A 15,932-nucleotide genomic window follows, 5' to 3' on the forward strand; every position below is an offset into this window, starting at 1 on the left:
CTGACAGAAGAGCAGAAGATCAAACACCGCATGTTCTCACTCATAGGTGGGTGTTGAACAATGAGAACACATGGGCACAGGGAGGGGAGCACTACACCCTGGGATCAGTTGGGGGGAAATAGGGGAGGGACAGTGGGGGTGGGAAGCTGGGGAGAGATAGCAAGGGGAGAAATGCCAGATGTAGGTGATGGGGAGGAAGGCAGCAAGTCACACTGCCACATGTGTACCTATGCAACAATTTTGCACGTTCTTTACATGTACCCCAAAACCTAAAATGCAATAAAATAAATAAATGGGGGGGAAAAAAAAGAAAGAAAATTCAATTTTTACAAAAACATTTATTTTCACATCTCTGGATTATTCATTAAAAATATCATCCCCTGGATGATGGATGTGTTTACAGCATAGAGTTTGAGTGGTTTCACAGACATATATTTACCTCCAAACCCATCAAGTTTTGTAAATTAAATATGTACAGATTTTATTATGTCAATCATACCTCAATAAGGTGTTACAAAAAATTATCTCATATAATTTTCTGTTCTAAAGTAGCATGAAAAGAACATGAAAATGGAGCTTGTATATTTTCCAAACTGTTACTCTGAAGTAACCAGAAAAAGGAACCAGAAAAAAATTCAAATCTATCTATCTATCAGCATTTAGTTTTATATTATATGTATTACACTGCACATAATTTGGTCAAGAAAATTAAACTTTGGGAGTGATAATGAAATAGTTATTTCTTTGAATTAGTTAGCTCATCTTGGCTTATCTTCAAGCCTCAGATCAGGGAAATATATGAGAAGCATAAGTTTCTGAATTAATGTTTAAATTAGAGATAGATCTGCTTTCTTATTTTCAGATTCGAGGAATGTTGATTTTTTCAAAACTTATTTTTTTCCCAACCAGAATATTTAAATGAAAAGGATAAACTAAAACATAAAAACAAAAATAATGATTAGTGTATGTCTTTAACTTTTCACAACCTACCTTCAAGTGACATTAGACCATTTAACACATAGTATAAAAATTTTTTCCCTTTTATTTTTAGTTGACACATTATAATTGTAGATATTTATGGAATACAGGGTGATATTTTGATACGTGTTTACAATGTGTAATAATCAAATCAGGGTAATTAGCATAGCCATCACCTCAAACATTTATCACTTCTTTGTGTTGTGAACATTCAGAATTCTCTCTTCTAGCTTTTTGAAAATAGTCAATAAATTATAGTTAACCATATTCACCCTGCAATGCTGCAGAACACAGACTTCATTCCACCTATCTAGCTGTAATTTTGTATCTATTAACCAACATCTCTCCCACCTTCTCCCATCCCCCGACCCTTCCCAGCCTCTAGTACCCACTATTCTATTCTCTACTTCCATGAGCTGGAATTATTTTAGCTCCTACATGTGAGTGAGAACATGCAGTATTTATTTTTCTATGCCTGCCTTATTTCACTGAATTTAATGTTCTCCAGGCTAATTCATGTGGCTGCAAATGACAGGATTGCATTCTGTTTTGTAGCTGAGTAGTATTCTATTGTGTATATACACCACATTTGCTTTATCCATTTGTCTGTTAGTGGACACTTAGGTTGATTCCATATCTTAGCTATTGTAAATAGCGCTGCAATACATATGGAGGTGCAGGTATCCCTTTAATGTGTTATTTTGTTTCCTTTGGATAAATACCCAGCAGTGGGATTGCTGGATTGCATGATAGTTCTGTTTTTATAGATTTTTTTAGAAACCTTCATAATAGCTATACTAATTTACATTCTCACCAACAGTAATACGTAATGTAAGAATCCTATAGGCCATGCATGGTAGCTCATTCCTGTCATCCCAACATTTTGGGACACCAAGACTGAAGGATTGCTTGAGGACAGGAATTCAAGACCAGAGTAGGCAATGAAACAAGATCCCATCTCTACAAGAGTTTTTTTTTTTTAATTACCCAGATGTGGTGGCATATGCCTATAGTCCCAGCTACTTGGGAGGCTGAGGAGGCAGGAGGATTGCTTGAGCCTGAGAGGTCAAGACTGCAGTAAGCGAGACCCTGTCTCAAATGAAAATTTAAAAAAAGAAGTTTGCAATTACATCCTTCCATTTCTTCCCTTCTCCCCTTTGTACAATGTTGTCAAACACATTGTACTTAACTCTGATGCTCTTCATTTCTTTACATAGATCCAGATTGCCATGTGGTATTTTTTTCTGCCTAAGGACTCGTAGTGCAAATATGCTGCTAATTAATTGCTTCAGCTTTTGTTCTATCTGAAAAGTCTTTATTTTTGCCTTCATTTTTTAAAGATATTTTCAGTGGGTATGGCATTATACGTTTGATAGGTTTTTTCTTTTTCTTTTTGTACTTTTAAGTTTCTTAAGCTTGGGGTCTGTTGAGCTTCTTGGATCTGTGGGTTTATAGGATTTATCAATTTTAGAAGGTTCTCAGCCATAATTTCTTAAACTATTTTTCAATTCTTTCTCCATCTTCTTTTTAGAATGCCAGTCAGTGTCTATTAGGCTGCTTGAAGCTGTCCTATAGTTCACTGATAGCATATTCATCTTTTTTACTGTTTTTCTTTCTTCGTTTTGTGGTTTCTACTACTCTGTCTTCAAGTTTATTAATGTTTTATTTTCCATGTCTCTACTTAAGATTTTAAATGTCTAAAATACAGTTACAGTAACTGTTTTTGTTCCTAATTCAAATCATTATGCCAATTCTGATTCCGTTTTGATTGAATTTTCTCCTCATTGTGCCTTTTTGCATGTTTTGTACTCAAAACATATTTCCTGTCTTTCAGAAATCGCTGGCCTTTGTTGTCTGATTTCCAGTGCCTTCAAAATCATTGTTTCATATATTTTGTTCAGGTTTTTTTGGGGTAGGGAGGAGTGTTTTAGGAAAGAAGTTAATCTGATTTCTGTTACTCTGTCTTGGCTAGAAAAAAACTGCAGGATTTATAATGTAGCAACAATCAGAGAAATAAAAAGAACTGTATGAAGACATTAACACACTATTTATCTTAAGAAAGTATTTAGTGTCTGGACAGATTAATAGACCTGAATCAGATATTCTCATTAAAAGTTTAGACACCCAGAAAAAGAAATTCAATATCAATCTCTGTCAATATGGTATCTTCAATGCTTCATCCAGGCCTAGTTCCATTCCATTTGTTCAAAAAATGGTGCATAAAGTAAAAAATAAAAAAGAACCTGTAATTTTGAATTGGAATATACTCCTGATCTTTGCATAAATTTTAATTGCTTGAATATTAATAAAAGCTCTTGGCAAGGGAATTATATACTAGATCCTGTAATGTGAAAGAACACATGTCAGTTTTTGACACTTAAAACATTATATCCAAACCTGAAAGATGCCTCCTGCCTTAAAAGTTTCCATCTTGATTATTATACTCATCAGATATAGAATTACCACATTGTCATTTCTACTTCAAAACACAGGTAAGACAGATTAACTTTTTGTTTTCTTAACAGCAAAATGTAGAAAAATATTACCTAAAAAAATCACATATTTTTGAAACAGGGAGATTAACTCTATAATCTCAGGCTTTGATTCATAAATTTTTACAAGACTGTAAGATGAGACAGCCATGAATGACAAACCAATATTATAGAATGAGGAGGAGGAGAAGAAAGAGGAAAAGGAAAAAGAAACACCCAATCATATGCCAACGTTAAATATGTTGTTTCCCAAACCACACTTCACATGACTAAATTTTTGCTAAAGGAAAACATTTGCATTTTATGGTTATTCTATGCTACTTGTTTTCCTTCCCCTACCCCTTACACACACACACACACACACACACACACACACACACACACACACACACAATTCTCCCACCTCCTCTGCTCTGTGTCTCAGGAGACTGGCTTCAGACCGCATCACACAGGCTGACTTGCCTTCTGGCTTCCTCATATGGATTTGGCCAAAGGGAGTCATCAGCAGATGAGCAGTTAGAAAGATGGAGAGTTACAATATTATTCCTCTGCCCCTCACTTCAGCTCCTTTCTGACAACTGTGACACTTTACAACTGCTACTTCTAGATTTAGAAAAGGGACCACCTTTTCTAAATCCCTCCTCTCACTCAAAGTTCAATGGCATCATCCTCTCTCTTTACCCGAATTTAGACCCAGAGATGATAATGGCATGGCACCCTCTTTTGCAAGTCCCTGGGTGCCTCAATATCCCTTATTAGCTCCTTAGCCCTTCCCTCAGCTCTTAATAGTCTCTTCATTAAAGTCTCTTCAAAATCCCAGTTGTATGTGCCATCTGTTTCCTCCTGACTGATACCCACTCATCTATTGTGAGTATCAAGTGAGTAGCTAAAAGCAAGCAAGTACAAGAAATATTAGGGAACCTCCACCTGCTGAAAAGTTCAATTGATTAAGAGAACAGTGCTAATGAGGCCAAAATTAGTTTCTGGCTGTATTCCAGGATCACAGCCTGCATCCCTGACCAGCCGTTTTACAAACCATCAGTTACAAGGAAGACCATGCCAAAGAGCACACTCGAGTCTATGCCAATTCATCATCACTCCTGGGAACACAGTTCAGGGACTTAGCTGTTCAACTGAGATAGCGTCAAAATCATCTTTGTTCCCAAAGGACAGCTTTTGTAATATGATTCTAACGACAAAAGTTATATGTTATTTTAAATAATAAAGTCATAATTGTCAATATCTTTTTCAAAGATGAACTCTCATTTCATTACTTATTTGTGGCTAATTCATAATAAAATAGCTTAAAAGCCAAGCTTATCTAAGTATGCCTTTTATTGGTAATGGGATTCTGGGTTTATAATAAACAGATTCATAGACCTGAATCAGATATTCTCATTGTGATTAAATGAGTGAACCTATGCAACCATCATCTGAAGAATGAACAGTTAAATATTTAATTTATTTATTTATTTATTGGAAGGGATTTTCTGATTTTCCAGTGTGATTGACAAATTTTCAGTTCGTATACACATTTCCCCAAAACAAAATTTTGTTCTCTTTAGTACAGTAGCCTTGTAAAATCATATTGTAGATAGGCCATTGTAGATGTGCCATTATATTAACATTGATATACTGGCTTACTTCCAGGGTAATTATATATGGTTTACATGGTAGGGAAGGGAGACTTCTGTTCCTTTTTCAGAAATCAGTTTCTGAGACTCTCTACTATCAGTGAGAGAGAAGTACTGTTTCTACTAAAATTGAATCTATGACTATCAGTAAAATCTGCTGAAATACAAAAACAAAATATCTCATTGTTAATAACAGCATAATAGTAAGATCACCCATAAGATAGAAGCATAGTTTATACGCAGTATTTATTCTTAATCATTTTCATAAAACATAATCTGAGTTTTATTTTTTAGCAAAAGCTTTTGAGTCATTTTGATAAGGTCCACAGAAAGCACAGTCTTTTAACATTAGGTGATCAACTTTTTGACAATGGCAGGACCAGCATAGCTAATGGAATAATAGCCTGCAGGGTCCAGCTAAATATGATATACGAATGTAATCAACCTCTGTGATGACTATTCAAAAGTAATCCCTTTAGCTTTGAACTGCAACATATATTTCAACAAGGCGAAAACCATATGAAGAAATTCTCTGCAGACCACACTGATACAATACAGCCTTCATATCATACTTTCTGTGTTTGCTGCTTATAGTGAGTTTTAAATTTAAGGTAATGACTACTGTATATTCATGTGAGCATGCAACAATACTTTTGATTTGTTGTAGAAAGGTTGAATCCATTACCAGGGGTCTAGCCTATAAACTCTGACACAACCTTTATGAATGAGTTATTTACCCTTTTTTAGAGTAAGGCCACTACAAATGTTTAGCATGCCAAAATTATAAAAATTCATTACCTTTCCAGTCACCAAACTACCAGGTAATGTCATCTCCATTTCAATTCATACTTCTCAGCAGATAACATTTTTAAATCTTATTTATATATAATACTGTATCATATAAATATTATATTCCAATGTTTCCAAAAAAAGGATGCAATTTAGCATTTACTAGCTTATTCTATTGCTTTTGTAACATATAGGCTAAGTGGTGGTATAAATGAGATCTTTTTGTTGCCCACTTGAATCTACCATTTCAGAGTCTTTACTGTTAGCAACAAAGAAGTGCCAATTTCTGCTGAAATGTAGATCGTATGAGCAAATATCACACTGCAATGTGCTGCTGCTCCTGGTCTCCCTTACTAAAGTGTTATTGGTCCCAGTCTTCCAGCTCCCTTGAAGTCCTATAGATCAAACATCTCAAGTAACACCTTAAGTCAGACCCACAGCGCAAAACCTAGGTTATAATCAAAATGAGTGTTTTTGCAGTGATGAAACCAAGAGTCAACAATCCTGTGGTGAGTGAATATCTAATGTCTAACACTCAGACCCAGAAGAAATATCCAGTCATGCACTGCATAAGGACATTTCTGTCAACAATATATGCCATACACTGTGGTGGTCCTAAAAGATTATAATGGAGCTGAAAGATTCCTATGCCTTAGTGACATTGTAGCCATCATAACACTGTGGGGCAATGTATTACCTTTACTATGTTTATCTGTACAAATACTCATTATAGTGTTACAGGTCCTATAATATTTAGTATAGTAATGTGCCAAACAGATTTGTAGCCCAGAAGCAATACACTATACCATATAGCCTAGGTATGTAGTAGGCTATGCCATCTAGATTTGTGTAAGTACACTCTATGATGTTCATAAAACATCACCTAATGGCTCATTTCTCAGAATGTATCCCTGTCATTAAGTGACATATGACTGTGTATCACTTTGCTTATGTTCACTGGTGAGAACTTAAGTCACTTGGCTTTAGCTAAATAGTTCTCTACTGATAGGGACGATCTAATAGAGAGGAAGAGCACTGATGAGGGGGAAGCAGAAGGAAGGACTGATGCCATGTCTTGTGTAGACAAGAGGACATGAGATCTAGTAAAGAAGTAGAGAGACAGGCCTTAGACTGTTCATTGATACTAACAGAAGGGAAAATAGAGTATATACAGGTATTGATCGACTTACGACCTATGCAACTTACAACCATTCGACTTTACGACCACAATCGCTAGCCACGATTGCTCCGCATCCAGCAGCGCAAACGTTGCCCAGCTGGGCGTACGACAGTGTGGACCAGCTTCCAGTAGCACTACCATCTCCGCGTGCATATAGCCTACTCAACTTACGATCAAATCGTGTTACTACCGGTCTGTCGGAACCAATCGTGGTCGTAAGTCGAGCACTAGCTGTAGAACAGAAGCAGTAGGTGATTAACTCTTGCCACAGAGCTTGTGGAAAATTTTTCCTACTGTCTTTTATTTCCTCTGTGAAGCCAAAAAATAAATCATCAGCTGAGAAAAGTGGAGGGTGGGAGGTTTGAGAAAAACAGAAGTTAGTAATCCAGGGGATTGAAAGAATGAATGGACCAGGAATGTTTCATAGAATGGCCTAGGGTCTACTTAATGTTTGTGGCCATGAATTTAAGATGAGGCATCTCAGGCCAATCGTGTATTTTCTCCAGCCATATTGAACTATCAGTGCCGAAGAGTAATAGGCAGAGAATGGGGTTTAACTGAGGTTATACTTTTGCCAAGTGAAGAGGAGAAATTGAGAGGTTATGCAAGGAAGTGAATAACCATGGAATTTAAATTATATGAGGAAGGAAGAAGAAACAGAAAAATGAGGAGACACAATGAAAAGGTGGTAGGATTGGAGGTTCCAATGAAGTAGAAGAATTGCTGGGGTCAGGGAGTGATCTGCAAACACAAAAGGAAGCAGTCAAGTAATTAAATGCAGGAAAATGAGCTAGATGGGGTTCATAGTTACTGGTAATGACAAGGTCTAAGTATGACCAGGGAAATCAATGGCTGTGGTATTGTAAAGGACAAGATGTAAAAGAACAAGAGGTCAAAGAATTGAGACTTAGGGTGGAATAATTTTCTGCCTCTACACTGAAATTACTAAATTAAGAAAGTAGTAGTACAGTGACATTGAGGGAATGATAACATCAATTGGGAATGATTCCACTTGTAGATAGATCACAATAGTGGCAAATGGGTAACTGTATAATCTAATGACATGAGTGTTAGAAAGGGAAAGAGGAAGGGCAAATGTCCTGCAAGAACAGGGAGAAAGAAGGACATCAACCCATCTCCAGGTCCAGTAGTGAGAAGACCGAGAAAAACAAAAAAACATCAGGTTTCTGGACCAATAGTCTCTTGAGTGAAGAGCCAGATTTCTGTTAAAGCAAGAAAGTAAAGGGAATTTCAGAAAATAGGGTATTTTGCTGAAATAATGGACCAAATATTCCAAAAAACAAAATGGAACTCTTTCAGGAATTGCAGTGGGTGGGAGATGGGGACAGAATAAGAAAGGTTCTAAAAAATGGAATACAGAAAATGGGGATGATGGGACCTGAAAACTGGGGCCTATCATAGACAGGAATAAACAGCATCTTATTAGATTAATCCCAGTTAATTCAAATCAAAAGTAAAAGGGCAGATATGAAAGTTAAAATTAAGTAACAAATTAACATGGTGCACTCTCTCTCTCTCTATGTATATATCATATATATATATGATAAATTAAGTCACTTATACGTATATATCTACAGATATATAAACTTCCCATATTTGACTTCATTATTATGATATTATGATAATGAAGTCAAATATGGGAAGTTTTTATATATGTATGTTTATATATACAAGTTATATATATGTCTATATATATGTAAACATACATATATAAAATATATATGTATATATATAGATATATACACACACACACACACACATACATGTAGATAGATATATAAACTTCCATATTTGACTTCATTATTTGGGTACTTTATATTGCTCCCTAAATTAATTTTCCTTTTGTGTATTATTTTTAAAAGTCATCTTACCCAACAAAAGGTGGCCTTTTCAGTAGCCATTTTATTATATCACCAGAATTCTGTGGATTAGGAATTCAGGCAGTGCTCGGCTGGACATTAATTGAAGTCACTAAGTGGTATTCAGCTGACAGATGGGCTGGTTTGAAGGGTCAAAGACAGCTTCACTCACAGACTGGAGGCTTAGCCAAGATGGCTGCAAGGCTGGACTCGGCTGGGACCATCTGCTAGAACATATACACATGGCCATTCCAGCATGGCAGTCTCAGGGTATGAGGACTTATGTGGTGACTTGCTTCCTCCAAAAATGTATCCTAAGATAAAGTATAGGCTGCATAGCCTTTTTGAACCTAGCCTCAGAACTCATTTTTGTCACTTCCTCCACATTCAGTTGATCACAAAAGAGTCTTAAGGGTAACTCAATTTCAAGAGGAAAACTAGATTCTGCTTCTTCATGAAGAATTGACAAGATTGTGCTGTACAGGGACATGTGGAATGGGAGAGATTGTTGCTGCCATCTTCGAACAAAACAATCTGCCCTGATGATACATATACCCTTATCTTATAGATGATAAGGACAGATATCCCTGAAAAGGGATACCCAGGTTCAATATCAAAATAACTATAAGCTGTGTTCATAATAAACCATTAACTTTATATATCTTTTTTTTTTTTAGAAGAGTTTAGAGGATCCACAGTGGAAGGTGTATCTCAAAACTCAGAACATTTGGAAGAACTCAACAGGTATGATAAGTAAAAAGTTTCTGTTAAGTACCCACTTTGCACAGTATACTAAGTATAATCTCATTCTCCAAACACAAGAAGAGTAGTTTAATCCAGCACTTGATAAGCTTAATACTGAAACACTGCTTTAAAAAGAATCACATATTTATTTTCAAATATTATATAAGATTAAGTATTTTTAATTTTTTAAGCCACATCTGAAAATTACAGAAAGCAAAATATTTTTCAAAATAAATGTTCTTTGCTTTCTAGCCCAGCATAAAAGTTAAATTTATAATTTGTTTTATTTCAGATTTCCAGGTGATCAAAAAAATCAAACTTAAAGCAGCTTTTCACTTAACATCAAAGCAAGAAGAAATCCCTCATGTCACCTGAGACTTCGATACTTGTAATAGGAGCATGTTACAAATAATATAGAGTTATGATAAAACTGACTATGACTGTTTTCATTAGATTTTGTATTGCAGTATATTATTATAAATTTAGTCCAAAATATCTAAATCCATGAAAATAAAATATATCCCAGTTCTCAGAAATATCAGCAATTATCCATGAAATAAATTATTTTTCCTCTTATCAACTATTCCACAAGAAATAGTGATACCATAAAACCAAAATGAGAAAATATTTTCTAATGAGAAAATAATTACAAGCTTAAGAAAATCTTTCATGCTGAATTAATGTAGGATAATATTTACTAAAATTCTAGGAGTATAAGAATTAAGACTATCCTATTGATAAGTACTGTTTGAAACAGTTTGCTTTACCTGTGCAAAAGTATATTTTATGATACTTTTAGCTGATAGCACATAATCAAACTTATCCAGGTCAACTTTAAAAGTTTAAGCCCTTCAATCTTACAAACCTTACCTAATGTGTCTTGCAAATGAAAGAACACAGCTGAGATGGTTACATGTATAATTTCAGGAGATCTGAAGATCACCTGCAGCCAACTGATCTTTGACAAAGTCAACAATAATAAGCAGTGGGGAAGGGACGTCCTACTCAATGCTGAGACAACTGGCTGGTCATATGCAAAAGAATGAAACCAGACCCATATATAACCTATTTTTTACCATATATAAAAAGTAATCAAGTTGGATTAAAGATTTAAAGTAAAACCTCAAACTATAAGAATCCTAAAAGAAAACTTAGGAAACACCATTCTGGCCATTGGCTATGGGAAAGAACTTATGACCAGGTCCTCAAAAGCAACTGCAACAAAACCAATAATTGATAAGTGAGATTTACTTAAAGTAAAGAGCTTCTGTACAACAGAAGAAACTATTAACAAAGTAAATAGACAACCTACAGAATGGAAAAATGTATCCACAAACAGTGCATCTGACAAAGGAACAAAAGAAACTATTAACAGAGTAAATAGACAACCTACAGAATGGAAGAAAATATCCACAAACAGTGCATCTGACAAAGGTCTAATATCCAGGAACTTAAACAATGTAACAAGCAAAAAAATCAGGTAACCCCATTTTTTAAAAATGGGCAAAAGATATGAACAGACACTTTTCAAATGAAGACATACATGCATCTAATAAATATATGAAAAAATGTTTCACATCACTAATCATCAGAGAAATGCAAATTAAAACCACAATGGGATTTGGGATTGCATTCACACCAGCCAAATGCTTATCATTAAAAAGTCAAAAAACAGATGCTGGCAAGGCCATGGAGAAAAGCTAATTTTTATACACTGTTGGTAGGAATGTAAGTTAGTTCAGATACTGTGGAAAGCATCTTGGAGATTTCTCAAAGAACTTAAAACAGAGCTATCATTTAACCTGGCAATCTCATCACTGGATATGTGTCCAAAAGGAAATAAATTATTCCACCAAAAAGACATATGCACTTAGATATTCATCACAGCACTCTTCACGATAGCAAAAATATGAAATCAACCTAGGAGCCCATCAACATTAGATTCAATAAAGAAAATGTGGTACATATACACCATGAAATACTATGTAGCCATAATAAAGAATGAAACCATGTTCTTTGCAGTAACATAAATGCAGTTGGAGGGAGGACATTATCCTAAGTGAATTAACATAGGAACAGAAAACCAAATAACATATGATTTTACTTATAAGTGGGAGCTAAATATTGGGTACATATGGACATAAAGATGGGAACAGTAGACGCTGGCAACTACTAGAGGAGGGAGAGAAGGGGCAAGTGTTGAAATTACCTGTTGGATGCTATGCTCACTATTTTAGTGACAGGATCAATTGTACCTCAAACATCAGCATCACACAATATACCCATGTAACCAACCTGCACATATACTCCCTGAATCTAAAGTAAAGGTTGAAATTATTTTTTAAAAAATTAGGTTCCCAAGAGCCTAGATCTACAATGAGATCACTAAGCTGATGAATCAACTCTGGGGGTGCCTACCTGCTGAATTCCTGTTATATACCCTAATTAAATACTTTATTTGCTCAAAAAAAACAAAATTAGGTTCCTTTGAATGCTCCATGATTGAAGAATAGGGACTCACCTTGGAGTACTGCAGTGTGTGAAATCATTCTACTTTCTACATAATTTTGAAATTTTAGCACTCTGCTTAAGAAAATTATTCAGTGTATCGGTGGAATGAACATGATTCAATGCGAATATCAAAAAATAGTTCAAAAGGTATATGGGTGAAAAAGTGTTTTCTTATGTTGTTTATTTAATCAGTAAAACCAATTTTTACATTATCTCTGATTCATGAATGATCTTTTGTAGTGCCCACAGATTTCCATGGGTTTTGCCCTAGAATTAAAATTAAGGCCTGTTTCTCTCTTTAAAACGACTGCAGATATCTACCTTTAGACTTACAAAATATTGAGACAGAAATAAGGTGGTTAAGGATGGTATCTGAGAATACACCTTTTATAGTGATCACTACCAAGTTCCTTTTTCCCAGAAATTTCCTGCTTTTGCTAGGAAGAGTCATTTAAAAAAGTGATGCTGGCCAGGGACAAATAGATAAATGAAACAGAAAAGAGCATTCGGAAATAGTCTAAATTATATGTAAAATTTAGTATATGATAAAATTGGCATTTCAAAACAATGAGAGAAGGATACACTCTACAAGGAATGTTCTGAGAACATTCATTATCTCTACAGAAGCAAAATCCATAATGTGTTCATTATCTCACATTATTAAATCAAACTGAACTATAAATATATCATTATTCAATGCTGGGAAATGTTTTTCTAATGTTGGGTTGGGGAACACCTTCCTAAGCAAAACAATCAGCGTCAGGTGCAGAATAGACAATCTCTACAGCATACTAGAGTACATTGAAAAGATCTATACAGTGAAAAGTCATTGAACAAAGTTATAAGACCAATGACAAAGCAAAAGAACTTGCAACAAAAAACCCTAATGCTCATAAAATACAGATAGTTTATTTAAAATAAATTAGTAAAGAAGAAGAGAAGGAAAAACAGAAGGGAAAAATAATTTGGTATTCAAAAGCACAAAGTATACAAGTTGGCAATTCAGAAAAGAAAAAATACCAATGATTAATACACACAATAAAAGTTAACCAAGATGGAACACTTGCACATTGCTGGTGAGAATCTAAAATGGTAAAAACACAATGGAAAAACAATATATAAGCTCCTCAAAAGGCTAAAAGTAAAATCACTATATATGATATTACAGCAACTCTAACCTAACTCATAAGGTATTATTTTCCACCAATTGAATTAACAAAAATTTAAAAGATTGAAAATATCCAGTGTGGCTGGATCTCCCATGACCTAAACATGTGAACTTTGGGAGACATATTCAAGCCACAGTGGAATGTCCTTCATCCCCTAAATTTCACCTGTTGGAAATTAATCCCCAAGGCAACAGGTGTGGGAGATGAGAACTAATGGAGGGACTATTGAGGACTAATGTTTAGGTCATAAGAGCTCCATTCTCATGAATGGATTAACGCTGATTATAAAATGGCTATAGGTTCAATCTCTTGCACTCTCTCACTCTCTCTTTGCCCTTCTGCCATGAGATGAGACCACAAGGCTTTTACCAGATAGCAGCCCCTGAATTTTGTACTTGCCAGCCTCCAGAACTGTGAGCCAATAAATTTTTGTTCGTTATAAACTACCCAGCCTGTGGTAGTCTGTTATAGCACACAAAATGGACTAAGGCACATTCCCATATGTAATTAATAGGAATAAAAACTGATAAAATTTTTATGAAGTCAAAGTATTTGGCAGTACTTATAAAAATGTAAAAGAAAAATAAATGTCCTATGAGCTAACATTTCTATTCTAGAAATATTTTCTTCAAAACTATTCAGACAACTGCACAAATATTTACATATAAGGATGTACAAGTCAGATCATCTGTAACATTGGGGAATTGGAACCATCTTAAACATTCATTAACTTGGGAATGATTAAATTATGATATATCCATACAACAACATAATATGTGATCATTAAAAAGTTGAGGCAGCAATTAAGAGCTTACCACCCAAAAAAAGCCCAGGTCCAGATGGGTTCACAGCCGAATTCTACCAGACATACAAAGAGGAGCTGGTACCATTCCTTCTGAAACTATTCCAAACAATACAAAAAGAGGGAATTCTTCCCAAATCATTTTATGAGACCAACATCATCCTGATTCCAAAACCCGGCAGAGACTCAACAAGAAAAGAAAACTTCAGGCCAATATCCATGATGAACATGGATGCAAAAATCTTCAATAAAATACTGACAAGCGATTGCAACAGCACATCAAAAAGCTTATCCACCATGATCAAGTAGGCTTCATCCCGGGGATGCAAGGCTGGTTCAACATACGCAAGTCTATAAACATAATTCACCACATAAACAGAACCAAAGACAAAAACCACATGATTATCTCAATTGATGCAGAGAAGGCCTTTGACAAAATTCAACAGCCCTTTATGCTAAAAAAACCCTCAATAAGCTAGGTATTGATGAAACATATCTCAAAATAATAAAAGCTATTTATGACAAACCAACAGCCAATATCATACTGAATGGGCAAAAACTGGAAGCATTCCCCTTGAAATGTGGCACCAGACAAGGATGCCCTCTCTAACCACTGCTATTCAATATAGTATTAGAAGTTCTAGCCAGAGCAATCAGGCAAGAAAAAGAAATAAAGGGCATTCAAATAGGAAAGGAGGAAGTCAAATTGTCTCTATTTGCAGGCGACATGATTGTATATCTAGCAGATCCCATCGTCTCAGCCCCAAACCTCCTGAAACTCATAAGCAAGTTCAGCAAAGTCTCAGGATACAAAATCAATGTGCAAAAATCACATGCATTCCTATACACCAATAACAGACTTAAAGAGAGCCAAATCAAGAACAAACCTCCATTCACAATTGCCACAAAGAGAATAAAATACCTAAGAATACAACTAACAAGGAATGTAAAGGACCTCTTCAAGGAGAACTACAAGCCACTGCTCAACGAAATAAGAGAGGACACAAACAGATGGAGAAACATTCCATGTTCATGGTTAGGAAGAATCAATATCGTGAAAATGGCCATACTGCCCAAAGTAATTTACAGATTCAATGCTATCCCCATCAAGCTACCAATGACCTTCTTTGCAGAACTGGAAAAAACCACCTTAAACTTCATATGGAACAAAAAGAGAGCCCGCATAGCCAAGTCAATTCTAAGCAAAAAGAACAAAGCAGGAGGCATCACACTACCAGACTTCAAACTATACTACAAGCCACAGTAATCCAAACAGCATGGTACTGGTACCAAAACAGAAATATAGACCAATGGAACAGAACAGAGGTCTCGGAGGCAACACAACATATCTACAACCATCTGATCTTTGACAAACCAGACAAAAACAAGCAATGGGGAAAGGATTCCTTGTTCAATAAATGGTGTTGGGAAAGCTGGCTAGCCATGTGCAGAAAGCAGAAACTGGATCCCTTCCTGATACCTTACACTAAAATTAACTCCAGATGGATTAAAGACTTAAACATAAGACCTAACACCATAAAAACCCTAGAAGAAAATCTAGGCAAAACCATTCAGGACATAGGTGTAGGCAAGGACTTCATGACCAAAACACCAAAAGCATTGACAACAAAAGCCAAAATAGACAAATGGGACCTAATCAAACTCCACAGCTTCTCCACAGCAAAAGAAACAGTCAATAGAGTGAATCGGCAACCAACAGAATGGGAAAAAATTTTTGCAGTTTACCCATCTG

General features: G+C 35.4%; 1 protein-coding gene across 2 annotated transcripts in view; it reads left to right on the plus strand.

The window, feature by feature from the left end:
- Window positions 1-10,148, plus strand: part of TTC29 (tetratricopeptide repeat domain 29) — a 237,582-nt gene extending 227,434 nt beyond the window's left edge. For both annotated transcript variants that reach the window (XM_032246444.1, XM_032246443.1), the window contains exons 11-12: window positions 9,631-9,697; window positions 9,990-10,148. In XM_032246444.1, the coding sequence (XP_032102335.1) occupies window positions 9,631-9,697; window positions 9,990-10,020 (98 nt within the window). In that variant the 3' untranslated portion in view covers window positions 10,021-10,148. The remainder of the gene's footprint in view (window positions 1-9,630; window positions 9,698-9,989) is intronic.
- Window positions 10,149-15,932: the final 5,784 nt, after the last annotated feature.

Source organism: Sapajus apella, unplaced genomic scaffold (genome assembly GCF_009761245.1).
Source record: "Sapajus apella isolate SASKATOON/1434 unplaced genomic scaffold, GSC_monkey_1.0 scaffold61, whole genome shotgun sequence".
NCBI lineage: Eukaryota > Metazoa > Chordata > Mammalia > Primates > Cebidae > Sapajus > Sapajus apella.